Here is a 17,242-nt window from a genome sequence, read left to right as displayed (position 1 = left end):
AAGGTCCCAATAACTAAAACTTAATACTCTCATGAAGTTTTTCCAAATCTTCCCTATCCATATTCTTAGAAGTGACCATTAATGTTCTGAGTTTTATTCAGCTATTCCACTTGGAAAAACTTCCTCAGCCCCAACTAACTTGCAAGTATGTCTCTAGTGCCTCTTATCCCCACTGTAGCTTGTGTTCTTCTATTTTACTACTTATAGATCTGCTAACCTGAGCAGGTTTGATCTTTTAAATGAAGATTGAAAGAAAACAAGGAAACACTTTTCCCTTCTTGGAACTGTTTGATGATAACATTTTCCTCCTCCGTGAGGAGCTACTAACAACTTCCTTGATCTTTCATGCTACAGTTTATATTACTCTTTAATGGAAAGCTTTCTTAATATTCTTTAATAGACTCTGTATTATATTAGAAGTATTCTGTTTCATGTCCCACACTTCCTGAGTTTTTCCACCATCTATTATTTATTGTCCTATCTGATCCCAGATACTTAAATTTTTTATGTACTTCTTTCTTAATTTTCACATTATAAAAAAAGGCTTTTGTTCAGCTAAGTTGGTCTTCCCAACTTCCCTTCTTCTTGTCCTTTACACTGAGACAACTTACCATTGTGCCCTTAATGCAATTTACTTTCTGAACTCTTCAATTCCTTCTGGTTATACACATTTCCTGTCAAATATCCAGATTTGCATTTCTATACTTTCTTGAAGGCATACTTTTCCTCTTGCATAATTTGCAGAAATATGTTTTGTTTGACTGATTTTTTGTTTGCATTTGCCTAGGAGACTCTAAAAATCTACTTGTCTGAAAAGACTCAAACTTCATTTCAGGAGTTGACCACTAGCCATCCATATACAATTATTTGCATACTTGGTTCTTTTTTTTTTTTCTCCTGAAAAATAATGAAGGGGACTATGTTTGTACTATGCAGATAACATTTTTTGTGACTATGAAACACTTGCAAATGTTATTAGGACAATTTGTTTCTGACATGTGTCATCTCTTTGCAGTAATACTCAGCACAGGTTAAATGTTTTAAATACAGTATTGATTAGCTTTATGTCACACTCTGAAAATAGAGATTGGACTGTTCATTCTTTGTTGACTGAAATCATGTAAGAGATCTTTTGCTAATAATTAATGTAATATCCCACAGGGAGAAACACTATTTACATGGTTTATAATAAGAACAATTCAAAAACTCTAATGTATTTCCCTGAACAGTGAAAGCTTGCGATGCATATTATGAAAATACCACTGGTGAGAACATATGAGCAGCATATAAAAGCTATTACTGTATTGTACATTTACTGCTAACTTTATTTGCTCTCTGATTTATTTAACTCACCAACTACCAGTTGTTTCACTCTGATTATTCACAAAGCTTAAGGATCTGATCAGATGCTTCCTTAGAGCATTGGAACTAGTTGTATTATTTTTCCCATCTCCAAATGTGTCATACTTTCCCACATAACTTTACAAAGTATTTCATGCCTAGAAAAAGCCTCCTGTCAGTATAACAAATTTTACAATATGATAGCCATAGACACTTGAAAACATAGTATTTGACAGGTTGTAATTAATTTGTGTTTAAATAAATTCACTGCAATAACCAGGAGCACAAACCATGCAAAACAGCATGGTCATGTGGCTGGTCTGCTCCATGTACCTCCAGCTCTTGCACATTTAAAGCTTTCATCCACTGAACAGTTCCCTCTCTCTGCACCCACTGCTCCGCTCAGACCCCCACTGCACACTTCCTGGTTACAGTTCATGACATAACCATCCCAACTCTGTCTTCATTTCTACACAGATCTGGGAGGCAGTTTGCCAGTGTGTGCTGCATACACACAGCCAAAGCACATTTTAACCAATGCTTTTCTTTCTTTATACCAGGCTCACCCATCAAAGGATTTAATGTGTTAAATGTTTTTCAATAGAATATAGAATTTCAGACCACACTGGGGATCTGTAGAGAAATTCCCACTTCTGCCTGGTCTTTGTTTCTGCCTGGTCACTGACCACCAAGCAGCCATTCAGAGGTGTTGTACTGCCTCATGAAGTCACAAGTCCCAGCAGGGGAAGCAAGTTAAAGATCCTTTTCTCCTCCTCCAGCCTGTTCTCACAAAATGCAGGAGAGCATTCTCACTCCTCGGGTCAAGGGATAGAGTAGAGATATTGGTGTCACTCTGAGAGTTTTCAACACTCATTAACATGCTGCCACGTCTTCTCAGACCTCACCCAGAGACTGCATCCTTGTTGCTCTCATTTTCTGTTTTACTCCTTTTCTATCTCCAGAGGAGATCTTGAGGATTTCAGCTTTGATCTTCTGCCTTTTATTTTTCTAAGATTTTGGTTTTCTTGTTTAGGTCAAAAGTCACTGAAAGACTATGTTAACAACAGGCATATGCAACTAATTAAAACTTTTAAAGAATAATTCTGTTTAATAAGGTTTTAACATTATCGTCCTCATCATGAAGACTAAGAAATTTCAAAACACACATGTAAGAGATGCAAAGTTTTTTAAAGCAAATAGGACAATAAAAGTTGCATTCAATTTAGTTTGAAAAGAATACTGAGCAGGAAACTAAGTTTTGTCATATTTCTTTCCTTATGGTACTATTGTAGAAGATGATCCATGACTACTTTTTATGTGTAGAGCATATGTAATGTTAGCCACTGGTTTTAAATTAGTGACTTAAAAATAAAAATAAATAAATAAATAAATATGTATGTGTATATATATACATATATATAGCCATTTCAAGTGTGCAGAAGGGACTTAGCACTGTTGTTACTTGGTATTTCATATGTGAACACTTCCACTTGTATAAAATAGAAAATGACAGAGATTATGTACAAAATATACCATCACTATTTGATATAGAAAGAGCTGAAATCAGTCTATTTTACTGGTGACTCAGTCTGAACAAGTGAACCACCAGTACATAAAATCTTACTCTTTATTTCTTCATTTATGTCCTTCAAGTGACTGTGGAATAGATTTTTTATCATTGTAATGATTGTCACCCAATTTAACTTCAGAGGAGACCTTATTGCACCCCACCACTTCCTGAAGGGGGGTTGTGTTGAGGAGGGGGTGGGCCTCTTCTCCCTGATAAATAATGACAGGACGAGAGGGAATGGCCACAAGTTGCGCCGGGGAAGATTTAGATTAGACCTGAGGAAACATTTTTTCTCTGAAAGAGTGGTCAGGCACTGGAATGGCCTGCCTAGGGAGGTGGTTGAGGCACCATCCCTAGCGCTGTTCAAGAAGCGTTTAGATGAGGTGCTGAGGGATTTGATTTAGTAGTTCAGTGGGTAGGGATGGTGATAGGAGGATGGTTGGACTAGATGATCTTGTAGGTCCTTTCCAACCTTATGAACCTATGAACCTATGAACGTAACAGCTTTTCAAAAATATAATGAGTGGTATCAATATTTTAATTTTTGAGAAAGATAAGGATAAAGTGGAGGTAGCTGAGACTTGGTTATTCACCTATGATTTTCTGACCTTAGTCAAGGCCTCTAGTCATAGAATGGAAGGTTTGCAGAATTTTCTCTTTTCTTCTGCCTTATGATAGTTTTATAAGCACATACTGAGTCTTTTCTCTGAGGTTTTTTGATGATTTCCCACTGAATTAAAATTAGTCATTGTTCTCCAAATGTATGTGTTTTCTTTTCATTAAAGATATTATTACTTTACAGCATAAGGATATCATCCATTTAATTTGCCCATTTATTTTTGGTCATTTTATTTTCATTTGACTTCACAATATTCTCTTTACTTCATTACAGCTTTGTGACCTTAATATCATTGTTAAGGTTGAAATGCAACTTCTATTTCAAACTCACTTTCACAATCTTACAACTTTCCCCAGATAATCTCCTTCAGACTGATTTTTCTTTTACACTTATGCTTTGTTAGAAGTGGATTTCTGTTTGAAGATTCATAAGCATCATCTATTTGTTTTGATTTAGCCAACATGAAAAGACAGCAGTTCTGCAGCAGTCAAGACAGTTTTCAGATGGTAATTTTTGGACTCTGATAATTGAAAATCAGCTTTGTTTCAGCACTTCAAAATCATCTTTGATTGTGGAATGGTGGCTTTGCTAGCTCTTTGAAATTGTTTGGAAATAATAAAGTTATGTACGTGACTTCATTATTAAATAACTCTGAAGTAATGGTGATGAGGAAAGTTGATCACAAAGTAACTTCTACCTAAAAAAAACTGTAAGGGATGTTTATTTTCTATAGAAATTATGCTTACTTATATTTTATAAATAAATCTAATTATTTATTTTTAAATCTTTTTAGTGTCATTTTCCCCTTACTCTTTACAGAGTGTATGTAGCTATGTAAGTTTCAGAGTACCCAGTCCATCTATGTTCAATACAGTATCTGGAAATACTGCAACATGTGCACTGAAAAATATTTTTCTTATACTGGTGAAAAGACAAATAGCCTCTTTTCTTTATTCCACAGACATACCGTTATAATTACAAAATGTTGTCTGAAGATGTATTACAAAATCCTGCAGAGCTGTAAATCCAAGCTTAACCAATGGGAAGGTGTGGACAAGTTCTTCTATGCTTTCAAAAGGAAGGATTTTGTGCTGGGAAGTGTTAATGCACACTACCCTCACCTTTTCTATGACTCCTCCCCATGGTGTGGTTGTAGTGTGGATTTTATGCAATACCCTTTCATCATGGAGTCTTTGTCTCTACCTTAAAAAATGCTGTTGTTATCTTGGAAGAATGATCCAAGAGCCTGGCTGATCAACATGGAACTACTCACTTCAGAAAGTCAAGGCAAGGCTGAGAAAAAAATTCTCTGGACATTTCTTTAATCAGCTAATAGAGAAATATATATTAAGCTAATATTTTTAATTGGAACACTCCTTTTAGTAAATGGTTATTATAAAAAAGAAGTGAAATTATTCATGAGTGCCATGCTGACACAGCTAGTTTCCATATTTGTACTTCACAGAATCATGGAATAGGTTGAAAAGGTCCTTAAAGATCACGGAGTTTTAACCCCTCTCTGCTATGGGCAGGGGTGCCAACCACTACAGCAAGCTGCCCTGAGACACATCCAGAACCTATGCAGGATAGACTTAGATCTCAAAAGCTCTATTGCAGATTTTCAATCTGAAATCTAATGAAGTGAAGACTACAGCTGCCGCAAAAGCTGTGTACTGTGGTACCCAAAGAGTACACTTTTTCTTTAGCATTCAGAACTCTGAACTTTTTTTCCATGGCTAAGCTACAATTGCCAGTCAATAGGTTCATTCTAATCTAAGATCTTACTGTTTGGCTCCTATCTTTTTTATTCTATCATTTCCCATTGATTAAGTAGCTCTTGCATTTTACACTAATGCAGTAATAGAATCCAAAGTGCCTCAGGAGGCCTTTATATGAAAGGCAATAAATAATTCTACCTTGATTCACATTTATTTTCCTTTTCATTTATAAGCAATTTTCTACATTCAGCCTGTGTTTCTCCTTCCTGTTCAAATTCAGAAAGTTTTAAGAAGATTGATCAAATGAGCTTCTCACACAATGAGGATCCTGCCTTTCGTTGCTGACTCTCTCTAAAAGTACAGTCTTTGCTGATTGCATTATTGTTCCCCCTCCAGTGTCTCAGTGATAGATCTGGTCTCTTTTCATACCAAAATTTCCATTAACCCTAGTTCTGCTAATCTGCAAGTTATTTGTATTCATCTTATCTATTATACAGCTGCAGTCAGTATGTAAACTGTGCAAGCATGAAAGCTCAGCTAGCTTGTTACAACCAGGAGTTTTAATCCATTAGCTGAAGAAAATACAGCTCGGTTTATTATAATTATACTTTTCCATCAGCATTTCCTTCTGTCACAAAAACAAGAATAATCTTATTCTCTATATAATGGTATATGAAGCCAGAAGACAAAGGTTAGTTTCCCATATGTGTAGAATTTAATGGATATTCCTATAATCAGGGTTTATTTGTCCTTTACTTTGATCTTACACTCCTTGTGTTTTCTGATGGGCCACATGATAAAACATTGTCCCCAGACTGTCAGACTTATTTTCTAGGCACTTTGTTGAACAGGATAGGAGTAATGAGAGAAAACTAATTCCAAGTTATAAACTTCCATTATATATAAGGTGTGACAGAATAATGTATTGATCTCATATAATCTGAGCATCACAAACCATTAATTATCACCCAGATACTGCTACATGGAGCCCAATTATTTTAATTAGACAAGAGCACTTCAATCATCAAAAGACTGGAATCACAGGCTACTCAACAATGCACTTTTGCAAAGCTGTTCCTCCACGGCAGTGCGCTGGTACCAATTTACAGTAAGTAGTGAATATTTTAACCTGTGCAAAATTTCATGTTTCTTCAACTTGAAGATGCTGTTTTACCCTTTCCACAGATGAAGAAATTTGAAGGCAGCTTCAGCTCTGGAATCTCAAAATTGAGCAAGGGACAATGGGACAAAGACTAAAACTAAAATTCCCAGCACCTTTCGAGGTGACTGTTCAATCTAAGAGTTTACAAGGAGTATGATTTAGTCGATAAATCATAAAAGCAACCGACAATGTGATTTTAAAATGACTCTTATTTTATCTCAGCCTTCAATTTAAAACAGGTCTGACACACTTGCAGTTTCAGCTAATTCCTGTTTCAGATAAATCAGTAAAACAAGGACCATTTATTTTTTAGCAAAACATTGGTCTACAAATCACAGTTTGAGCCAGTTTAGGTTCATATAGACCAATTTTATCCATTCTTGTCATAGGTCTGTGTGTCCAGTTTTAACTTTGCCTTACAAGCAAGAATTTGATTTTATCCTAGTTTTCTCTAACACAATTTCCCTGACTCAAAAGAAGTGCACTTCTGCTATCTGTTTTCTCACGCTAGATTAAAGAGGCCAGCAGTCTCCATTCCCTTATCAGGTAACTACCTCATGTCTCTAACTCCTTGGTCCTTCTTCCTCAGACCCCACCTAGCAGATTTTAAATAGTGAAATACTAGGTAAGCCACTAAGTAATAAATCAAGTCAGTGCACTGAAGACACTGCACAAATAATACAAAATGTTCAATGTTCGTGTAGGGTAGCCATTTTCCAGATGCCTGCATGATGCAGAAATCAGGTAAAAGCTATACCTTACATACATGAAGCGATACAGAATTTGATCACCTAATATGGAATATCTTATATTATCCCAGACATCTAGTAGACAAAGCTATTGGTGATTCAAGTCCAGGTCAACTAGAGTTGAGGAGAGTCACATGGTGTTTGTAACACTGATTTTACAAGCTAGTTCACAGTGATTTGGGAAGTACAAAAACCACACTTACTCTTTTAACTATTGAACCAAGCACAAGTAATTCATTTATTCTCCTCGTACTAAGTATTTGTTTTGTTTTTGGTAGCCATATGAATGAACATGATCTATTAGACCAATAATGAGAGCATTCTCTGGGTTGCTTTAACCCACTAGTTGGCAGTTGAGCTGTCAGTCACAAGATCCATGAATTGCAGCACTGAAAGATATGGGCAATGGAAATAATAAAGCCCAACACCAATACATACAATTCGTTAATTGCCTAGGGTTGCTCTACTGTAAAGCTTTTATTAAAACACTGACATTTTTAAAAGTCCCATGTTTACAGACTTCATTTTAAATCGTATAAAATATTACCAGAAAATCGAAAATCCAAAAAGAATTTTGGTTATTCTGAGAAAGCCTGTCATATTTTTGCAATGAAACTAGCTTAGCTACTGAAACGTAACACATCAACAAGATGGAATTCCACTTTCTTAAGTCTAGGGTGCCCACTCAATAGAAGAAAGTAATACATGATGATTGGCTAGAGTCGGTGGCACAACACTAGCAGCTCAGCATTTAGCCATAATAGAAAATGTCGTTCTCACTTTCATTCTCCTTGAAAAAGCTCCCTATAGCATACTATGAAACATTCCTACTGTGAGTCAGCTTCTTAATCTCAGCAATACCTTCAGCTATTACCTTATCCATGGTAATACATTTCTGGTGAATTTTCTTAAAATCAAAAAATTAATGGCATATGGAATCAGGACAGATACCTGAAATGTAATAACAAAACAGCAATTTAACTACAGATAGTACTAGATAGTGGCTATCTCCCATTTCCATTCTAGTGTATTGCAAATGATATAAAGGTTATGAGGTCTTCTCTTTTATGAGCTATTACTCTTTTTCAAAACCTCAGAATCTTTTATTCACTTTTCTGCCTTCATTGCCAATCCACTCTTAAAACTGAGACAAGAATGCAGATTGCTTTTCACACAGCCTTTCTTCACCCATGACATTTTATTAATCAGATTAGAGAAGTTAAACTTTTTCAATTCAAATATCTTCAAAGATTGTTTTGAATTACCACTACTCATCTTGACTATCTTTAAATCTTGAAGTATCTTAAGAGGTGTCTATTTTCTCTTTACGTACATTCAAGATTTTCCTGCTGCGGCTAATGAAGAATCACACATTTCTATCTGCACCTCTGTTTAAAAATTAAGTCTTTTAGGTTTGTGACACTTTCAGATGTTTTGATCATGCAGTATATATGGAATCTTGTGCCAAAAACAGATGCAAGAGTGAGAATTTGCACAAAAAAGGTATATGCTGATCATGAAAATATTTTGCATTAGAGGTGAGCTTTACAACAGACTTGAAACTGCCAGATGTTGAAACAAATTTTTACTTCAAGATTGAGGAATTTTACAGACTCTTATATGGTTTCATATGCATGAAATAGCTCTGAAACAGTATTTCCAAGCTAGTTCATGTCTTAGAGTTTAAGCACTTTCACACATTACTTCCACCAAGATATAAACTCCTAAGATAAACAGCACTGCCTAGGAGAGACAAAACACCCCGAACCAACAAAATCCTCATTTGGATTATTAACATTTAATGAGTGAGAAATTTTTGCTTGTATATTTTACAATTCAGATTTGTCTCATCAGAAAAATATATTCTTCCCAATTATGTAGTGTCTGCCAATGTAAATATTATTATGCTTAACACAGATATCACTGTAGATGGAGCATGTATGCTAAGAAATGCACGAACAGAAGATAATGAACCATAATAAAAACATTGCAAACAATAGGAATGTGCACTGTACTTCTTCTGTAACTATTTTAGAGTGTCTTCTATTTTATCAAGTTTTCTGAAAGGACAGACAATCATTAATTCCACAAATATACTGCAATTGATTGCATTAACATATGGTTCCTTAGCTATGAAATAAGAACGCAAGAAGAAATCAACAGGAAAAAAATTGCTGGGAAAGTGAAATTGCATTTGAGATTTTGTTCTATGTGACAAAATGGCCTAGGAACTCCATATACAAGGAAGACATGGTACCTATATCTATTGATTTTTTAGGGAACTGTTGTCTGCAGCCTCAAAATTTCACCTGTTCTGGAACACGATACATTTTTTTGTGAAATCTTGATATTCTTCAATGGCACTGTCTTTACTCATATAGTATAAATTATGTAGTAAATATGGTGTAAAAGAGGTGAAGTAACCCCATTTTTTTTTGCTGCCTTTGCAAGGTTACAAAACTTTCATTATAACTTCCTACTGACCACTCTTCTTTGGATGCAGCCCAGGATATGGTTGGGATTCTGCACTGAGGGCACATAGCTGGCTCATGTCCAGCTTCCCATTCACCAGTACCCCCACCAGTAACCCCAAGTCCCTTTCAGCAGGGCTGAGCTTTATCCTCATATCCCCCAGCCTGTACTGATAGCAGAAGTCTCTGCTTGGATCAGTTAACTGATATTGCATGCTGCAAAATGTTTATGCTATGTGAAGAAAGGATTGGAATGCAATGACACACTATTCAGTTATCATCTGACTGAAATATATTAGTAATGAAAGTTTCCCAGGAAAGATGAGCTATACACATATATCTCAAAGCATACTTTAAATAAGCAAGTAGTAAAGTCCTACTTGAAGCTCCACTCTAACCTACTTTTAAGGGTTTTTTTTTTTTTCAATACATAGGAAATAATATCACAGTATAAAATAAAACAAGGCAAAAGTGTTTTATTCATAGAGCTCTTGTATGCTTTCATTGTTACAGCTTCTCCTGTACTAAGGCCCGTTGGTACAATATGTACTTTCCTTTATGTTTTGTTGCTGTTTTCTTGTATTAAATATATCCAACTTTTATGTCTCAGCAATAAAAGTTAGTAACAAAGGTCTGATGAATAATAATGAAGGCAGAAAAACAGTGTATAAAATTCTGATACATCAATTAATATGTTCATAGCTAATAATAAATGCAAAAAATTAGACAAGAGCGAAGTCACTCTGTGGTACCACAACATGCATGTTGCTGAGGAATGTTCATGATCATTAAAAATATTTCAGCATGTTGCTTTCCACGTCAAAATATATCTACCCTTGTTCTATTTCTTTGCTTGAAAGCCTGAACACATATCACCACCTCACTGTAAAGGGTAAATATAGGAATGCACATTTTCTTGCTACAGTTCTATCTAAACATTCTCCAGGCTGTTTTTGTATTGATGTTTCCAAATTTCCCGAGACAGAGCAAAATCTACCATCTCTAATTCTCATTGATACCCTTTAACAGATTAAGAACACTCTCCTGCAGACATATTTTTCTCTCAATAAACATTGACAGCAATTGTTTTGTGAAAAGAGATTGTAGTTCCTCATTTTACATAGCATAGAAAAACTGAGGAAGGCAAAAAGTCTGCATCCTATCCTGGCTCAGTCACTTGCTCATCTTTTTCATTCTTATATAGTTGGTCAAGTTCCTTGACTATTTAGGACTGCTTCACACAGTTTCTTTTCTGATTAATGGAATAGTTATTTTACCTTAATCCCCAATGACCAACTTATTCTCTATTTAGCTTCTTCTCCTTTTATAAAAAGGCTTCTGAAAAATCTTTTCATTTACTGTCTCAACTTTCTCTTGAAAAGCCATTCCCCCTCCCTCTCTTGATCAATTTCACTGTTAATTAAAATCCTTAACAGTTTGACAGTTGTTAGCTTCCCCTATACTGCAATTCAGACCCAAGCTTGCTTCAGTTTGCTCTGTATAGTAGACAAATATTTATCTAAGGTGGCTTTTGGGTAAAGGAGTGACAACTCAGATCTATTTTCTTCTGCTTGGTCTATGTCATCACTTATTTGAACTTTACCCGTAAACAGAATTTCAAATAACCCCAAAAGAGACTTTACACTTGATGTTTATAGGATGAACAACATACTCACAGATAATCTCCACATTCATATTGCCTGCCTTATTTCTTTGCTTAGCTGCTTCAACAAGGAACTTGGTCCTAACCAATGCTGAACAGGTAAATATTGCAAGACATCTTTTGCTGAATTCCTTTGCATGAACAAAAAGGATGTTCCTTCTTTGAGCCTGTAAAGCACTGTTTGCTTGTGAGAAAACCTAGTGCTCTGAAGTGTCTGAGCCTGGATTTTTCTGACACTCATTCCATAAAGAATGGAAGGCCTTCACAATAAAATGACCATGTTTTGTCTGGAAAATATTTCACCACAATTTAACTTTCTAAGTAAAAAACACCCGAAGTGACTACAGACGATGGAGTAAAAATAAACAGCTCCCCTAATTGTCTTGGTGTCCTTTTAAACAAATCCTTACCTTCAGCCAGTTCAATTAATCTCTCACCAGCAACTGACTTGCCCTTTGCCCTCTGATCCCATGGTATTCCTTTTCCTCCCCTGCTTTTTTCCCTGTGCTGCCATTCCAAGCTCTGGGCTTGTAGCCTCTGGGAAGGCAGTGAATGAGACTGTCACCCTGAGCAAATTCAGAAACCCCTGAGAGGAGAAGCAACATCCTTCTATCTCTCTTGTGAAGTCAACCACAATACTAACAATTCCTGTCCACCACAACTCTGTGTATTAGATATTGTAAAGAACATTGGGCTTTTTTTTTTTCTTTGCCCTTTTTCCTCCATAGCAGAAAAAGATTGCACCTCATCTGTGCAATCAAGCTCCAGTTAGCATGCAGACACATGTGAGTTGCACAAAGCAGGACATAATATAAATAGTACTTGGACTCTCACAACAGGCAGTACTCTGCCACAAATCTTCTTTGAGGTTATCATTTGTCAGGGTGCAAAGAAAGACTCAATGACATGTTTTTTCTCATCACATTCCATTACAGATTCCGAGAAAGGGCCTTCATATCAGTAGCAGTTGGCTTACAGACCAGGCTTTTGCTTCTCATTTCAGTCCCAGTTAAATATAACTTAAAACATTAAAGGCATTACATAATCCAAATAAAGGGTGAGGTGAAACTGGTAGATCTGGTCACTAGCAAATACAACACAGATTCCACTGAAGAAAACAGAACACTGCTAAACTAAGCAATATACCAATCCATTATGCTTTGTGAAATTTATTTACAGGGTATTTGCAGATTCAAAATGATGATGAATGGAACTGCAAAACACAGTTTGATTTTCATCATTTCAAGGCAGAAAGTAGAGTAAAAATTACTTGTGATTTTATCTTTCTTTAACAACCCCTAATGATTAATCTGGAAGCATTTCTTTTCATTTACTCAGTCTTGTTTCTTATTACTCTCCCACCTCCTGCTTTATTTTATTGCCCTATGTCTGCTCAGTGAGGCTGGGGAGCACTCTGTTCTACATGCACCACTGCCTGGACAGATAGAAAGTTTTACCAAGGTCGACAGATGCTAACCTACTCAGAGAAGACAAGTTACTCTAACTTCCTAGTTCGGCAAACAATTATTCTTCCATGATATCAGTTTGAGCAACATAAAAACTGCAATAAAAAGTGCATTTTCCACAAGAAAGACAACAGCAGGAGCATGATAATATTTTATAAATACAGATATTTTCTCTCATATCCTGCATGGAATTCATTAATACATGCATAGAAGCAGTCACTTAGAAAAATATCAGTCACACTGATATAACATTTAACAGGTTATTTTATATACAGATTTCTCTCTGCATATTTCTGTTTTCTATATATGCAGATTGATTCTTGAAAAGTGCTGTTATTTCTACTGCCAAAAAATGATCTGTATGATTTGTCCAGTTCCAAGTGTCACTGGCTTTATTTTTCAAAAATTCCACCATTAATTGTGCATAGTCTGCTTAAAAGTGTGTTTCTTTTCACTGTCTACCTTAAAATATATAATAAATGCTACTGAAGTATCACCAACTGTTTTTTTCCCTTATTTTTCTCATTTATGTAGAAATGTGGTTTTAATATAACGATTAATTTGGTCAAGACTATGCCTATTTTTGCTGAGTGTAAGAAGAAAAAATCAAAGTGTGCTTGGACTGTCATTTGTACATCTCAATTTCTTAATTTAACTATTCAACAGTTTCTAAAACCAATTAAACAAAGCAGTCTGGAATGGACATAGTCTTCACGATGAAGTAGTCATTCCTAAGCCATGGTACTGTACTTCAATAGTTTACAGAGATACAGCATCCCATTCTCTTATAAAGGGCAATTCAGAGTCAGCAATGTAAAAGGAAAAAGCCATTTTATCCACTTTACATAACATCCTAAAAAAGCATTTGTTTTCCACAGAGCTAGTAGAAAAACGTATGCTCTTACCCCACAGCCTATTCCGTTGCCTGGCTCACATACAATTTTCCTCACTCCTGGTTCAGGTAGCAGACCCGCACCACAGCTGGGAGTTGGACACAGCAGGCCGCCCATCTGCAGCACGCACTCCTCTGCACCATAGCGCTGGTAGCGGTTGTACTGAAACACAACAGACAGATGTTAAGCTTACAACTCCACACAAAGAGAAAAAAAAAGATAGCTTGAATCTATCCCACATATACAGACAGCAGTCCTAATAGCTTACATGCTAAGTTCAGCTTATTACTTAAATGTTTCAAACTTTGTAGGTCACTAAATGAGGTGTCATTTTCATAGAACCATAGAGTAATGGAATAGTTTGGGTTGGAAGGGACATCAAAGATCATCCAGTTTCAACTCCTCTGCCATGGGCAGGGGTGCCACCCACTAGATCAGACTGCCCAGGGCCCATTTTGATCCAACTCACATCACATGCATTATTCAGTTATTTTTTAAACAATTAGAGAACCGTGTGATATTAAAATCAAGAAAATCCAGATTGTTCCTGTCAATGTTGGTGAGAACTCTTACACTGATTTACCAAAGCTACTATAGAAAGTCATAAATATAGTTCCACAACAGACACTGATAAAAGCTGTAAAGAAATCCACAGAAAGATCCAGTATAATGTTGTTGAGCCATAGGCTTGCAAAAATGCATCAGTCAGTTTTCATTTCAAAATACATTTCATGAAATTGATTGATAAAATAAATGTCTCAGATCCACTTAATGTAATATTAGATGCATAGGTTTTTTTTTTTTGTTTTGTTTGTTTTTTGTTTTTTTTCCCAGGGTCTTCCAGGAAATTTTCTTAGTTTTTTGCAGTTTTCACCTAGTCCCAGATCGATAACTTGGAGGGCTATGGAAATGTCTCCAATTTAATGGTGGACACACTGACATGCAGAATATTGAATAACACACCCATTGTATCCTCAGAGACAAAAAAGAACACCCACTCTAAAATGACTGATGCCACAACAATAACTTTCCCTGGTCTAACTTACTGTGTTTTCAAACTGAGATAAACTGAACAAGTCCAAATCATGCTGCTAACATGTAAATCACATCCACTCTAGGGCTCTGCACTGGCGCAGTTCCACTCTAGTGGCTATAAAACCACTGTAAACCAGGCTTCAGATTCACCTATAAATCTGGTCTACAGTAGAGTGAAATAAACGAAAGAATTTGGCTTAAGCAGCCCCATGAAAACAGGAAAATCTAAAAGGACAAAGAAAAAGGGAGTAGCATGAATTTTCTTTTAGAGCAGAATTACTTTACAGTGAGCTAAAGGAACAAAACAAACTTTATGTTACAGTGCTCACAACAGTATTTAGTTCTTCATAAATTTTTCTCTTGTAACTGCCCATGAAAATCCACTTGTTCCCTTTTATTTTTTTGGATAACAAACAAAAACCTTGTTGAGATTCTCTCAGCATTCCCATTATAAATTCTCAGCTGAAAAAGCATATTCTTTCTTGTTTCTAAATTAAAATAGAGGTCACGGAGAAACTGTTCTAGGTACCTCTCCTTTTCTTTCCATTTGCAAAAGCGGAGGACAAGCAAGATGGGAATCCACCTGTCTTCTTAAGTTGCAGGTAGGAAATGGTCCTATTGGCAATATGGACACAGCAGTTGTATTCTGCCTGAAAAGTTTGATATTTTATATATATTTTCAGCACAGAATTAATGCCAACCAATTGTAGCACTCTCAGCAGTAATTTCACGCAATAAAAGTCAAACGAGTGGATCAATACAAAGGCTGGAAATATTTTACTAAGTGCATTTGTACATATTGATATCTAGTTATCAGCCTGTTTCCCACTTTCAAAGCTCAGAAACATTTACAAGACCATGGAATCACAGAATGGTTTGGATTGGAAAAGACCTTTAGATGACCTAATTCCAACCCCCCTGCTATAGGCAGGGACACCTCCCACTACAGCATGTCGCTCAAAGCTCCATGAACACATCCAGGGAGGGGGCATTCACAAACTCTCTGGGGAACCTGTTCCAGTGATATGTTGTAAGAAGCTATTTTCCTTTTCTTTGTGCTCAGTTAAACTGAGCAACTGTCTAAAACATGTAGTAACAGAACATGTATGTGCTCTATCATACATAACTTGCTGATTTATATGCTGTATTTTGTGACCTGAAATAAAATGCCTCATTTTACATTAAGAAGCACTTACAAAATGTTTGCAAAGGACCAAAATACTATTAATGAATTATTAATTAACAACTTTAATATAGTGACAGATTACATAAGTATTTCCTATTGATATAAAACAGGCATACATATCACACAGTCCTGATGCGATCAATATACTTTGAAAAAGTCAGTAAATTACTTAGGAGTCTGTGATTGTGATACCTACAGTTGTAGGAGTTGCTTAGACTCATTCAACAGTGAGAGACAGGATGCAGTTCATCTTTTCTCTTTCTGCCTTAGCATGAGAAGAACTGAGCCTTAGACTGCCTCGTATCAACAATAGAAGAAATCAGACAATTTGCTAGATACTGACACCTGAGATTAGGTAACTCCCATAATAGGTGCTTCAGAACCAATAATTCTGATCCTAAGTCACTGGGACAAGCTATTTTTGAAACCAAGATTAGATATCCAAATAAGTTAGAATGTGCATTACCTCACACAACATTCTTTCTTCAAAAATCAAACATTTAACTGAAACAGATCATATAGGCTCCAAGTATATTGAATGTGAAGAGACAGTTATCCCAAGAGGTAAGTGATCCTGATTTAAACACAATGTCTAAGATAGGTGGGATAAATCACCCTGTGGAGATGTTTTAGCTGGAGCTCTAACTTAGACATCTACTAGATATCTAACACTTAGCGAGCTGTCACTGGAAGATTAACTCTTCTGTTCATTCAAAATATCTATTACTCGATAATTAGCAATGCGCACCCTATTTAGTGATGCACTCACTGAGTGAAAAGTGTTCTGCATGTTAAAATCAAGAAAAATATCGTAAGTTATTTTTAGGAAAAACTTCAGAAAAATGCATTGTATGGAAAATTTGACTGAACTGGCACCTGATTTCAATTCCTGTCAGCAGCTCAGCCTTCCTGTGGTTTTCACGTAAGTCACTTAATCTATTCTTCTCATCGGTTCCCCATTTGTAAGGAGGGAGAGTGATACTTGCTGATTTCATTGTAGCATTTGAGAGGCAAAACCATTAATAGTCATGAGGACATCAAATACTATGGTAATGAGAGGCATAGTATTACACAGAAATCACCAGTCATCTACCGCTGCTAGAAATCAGCTTTTGAGCAAAGCATGCAGGACATTTATATGCCTCAGAAATATAGGTAGGTATATAATTGCCAGATTCAACATAGAATTAAGTATTTCAATGTATATTTGAAAAAAAAAAAGTCTACAAAATATGATTTGCTCCAAACAATTAGTGCTAGGACAGATAAAGGTACAGAAACGAGATACTCATGATAAATAATGATATATATATTTTTTTTCTTGCAAAAACAGCAAAAACAGCATTCTGCCTTGAACTTTCTCCTTGTT

The 17,242-nt window shown here is 35.9% G+C and overlaps 1 protein-coding gene across 1 annotated transcript in view; it reads right to left on the bottom strand.

Moving 5' to 3' along the window:
- PRKN (parkin RBR E3 ubiquitin protein ligase) overlaps positions 1 to 17,242 on the bottom strand; it is a 654,450-nt gene that overhangs the window by 100,474 nt on the left and 536,734 nt on the right. The window contains exon 9 of the mRNA XM_065731250.1: positions 13,665 to 13,814. Within this exon, the coding sequence (XP_065587322.1) occupies positions 13,665 to 13,814 (150 nt within the window). The remainder of the gene's footprint in view (positions 1 to 13,664; positions 13,815 to 17,242) is intronic.

This window comes from Cyrtonyx montezumae, unplaced genomic scaffold, assembly GCF_038088225.1.
Source record: "Cyrtonyx montezumae isolate F1298 unplaced genomic scaffold, pur_monq_1.0 scaffold_0, whole genome shotgun sequence".
Taxonomy (NCBI): Eukaryota; Metazoa; Chordata; class Aves; order Galliformes; family Odontophoridae; genus Cyrtonyx; species Cyrtonyx montezumae.
This window is presented reverse-complemented; position numbering and strand designations above follow the sequence as displayed.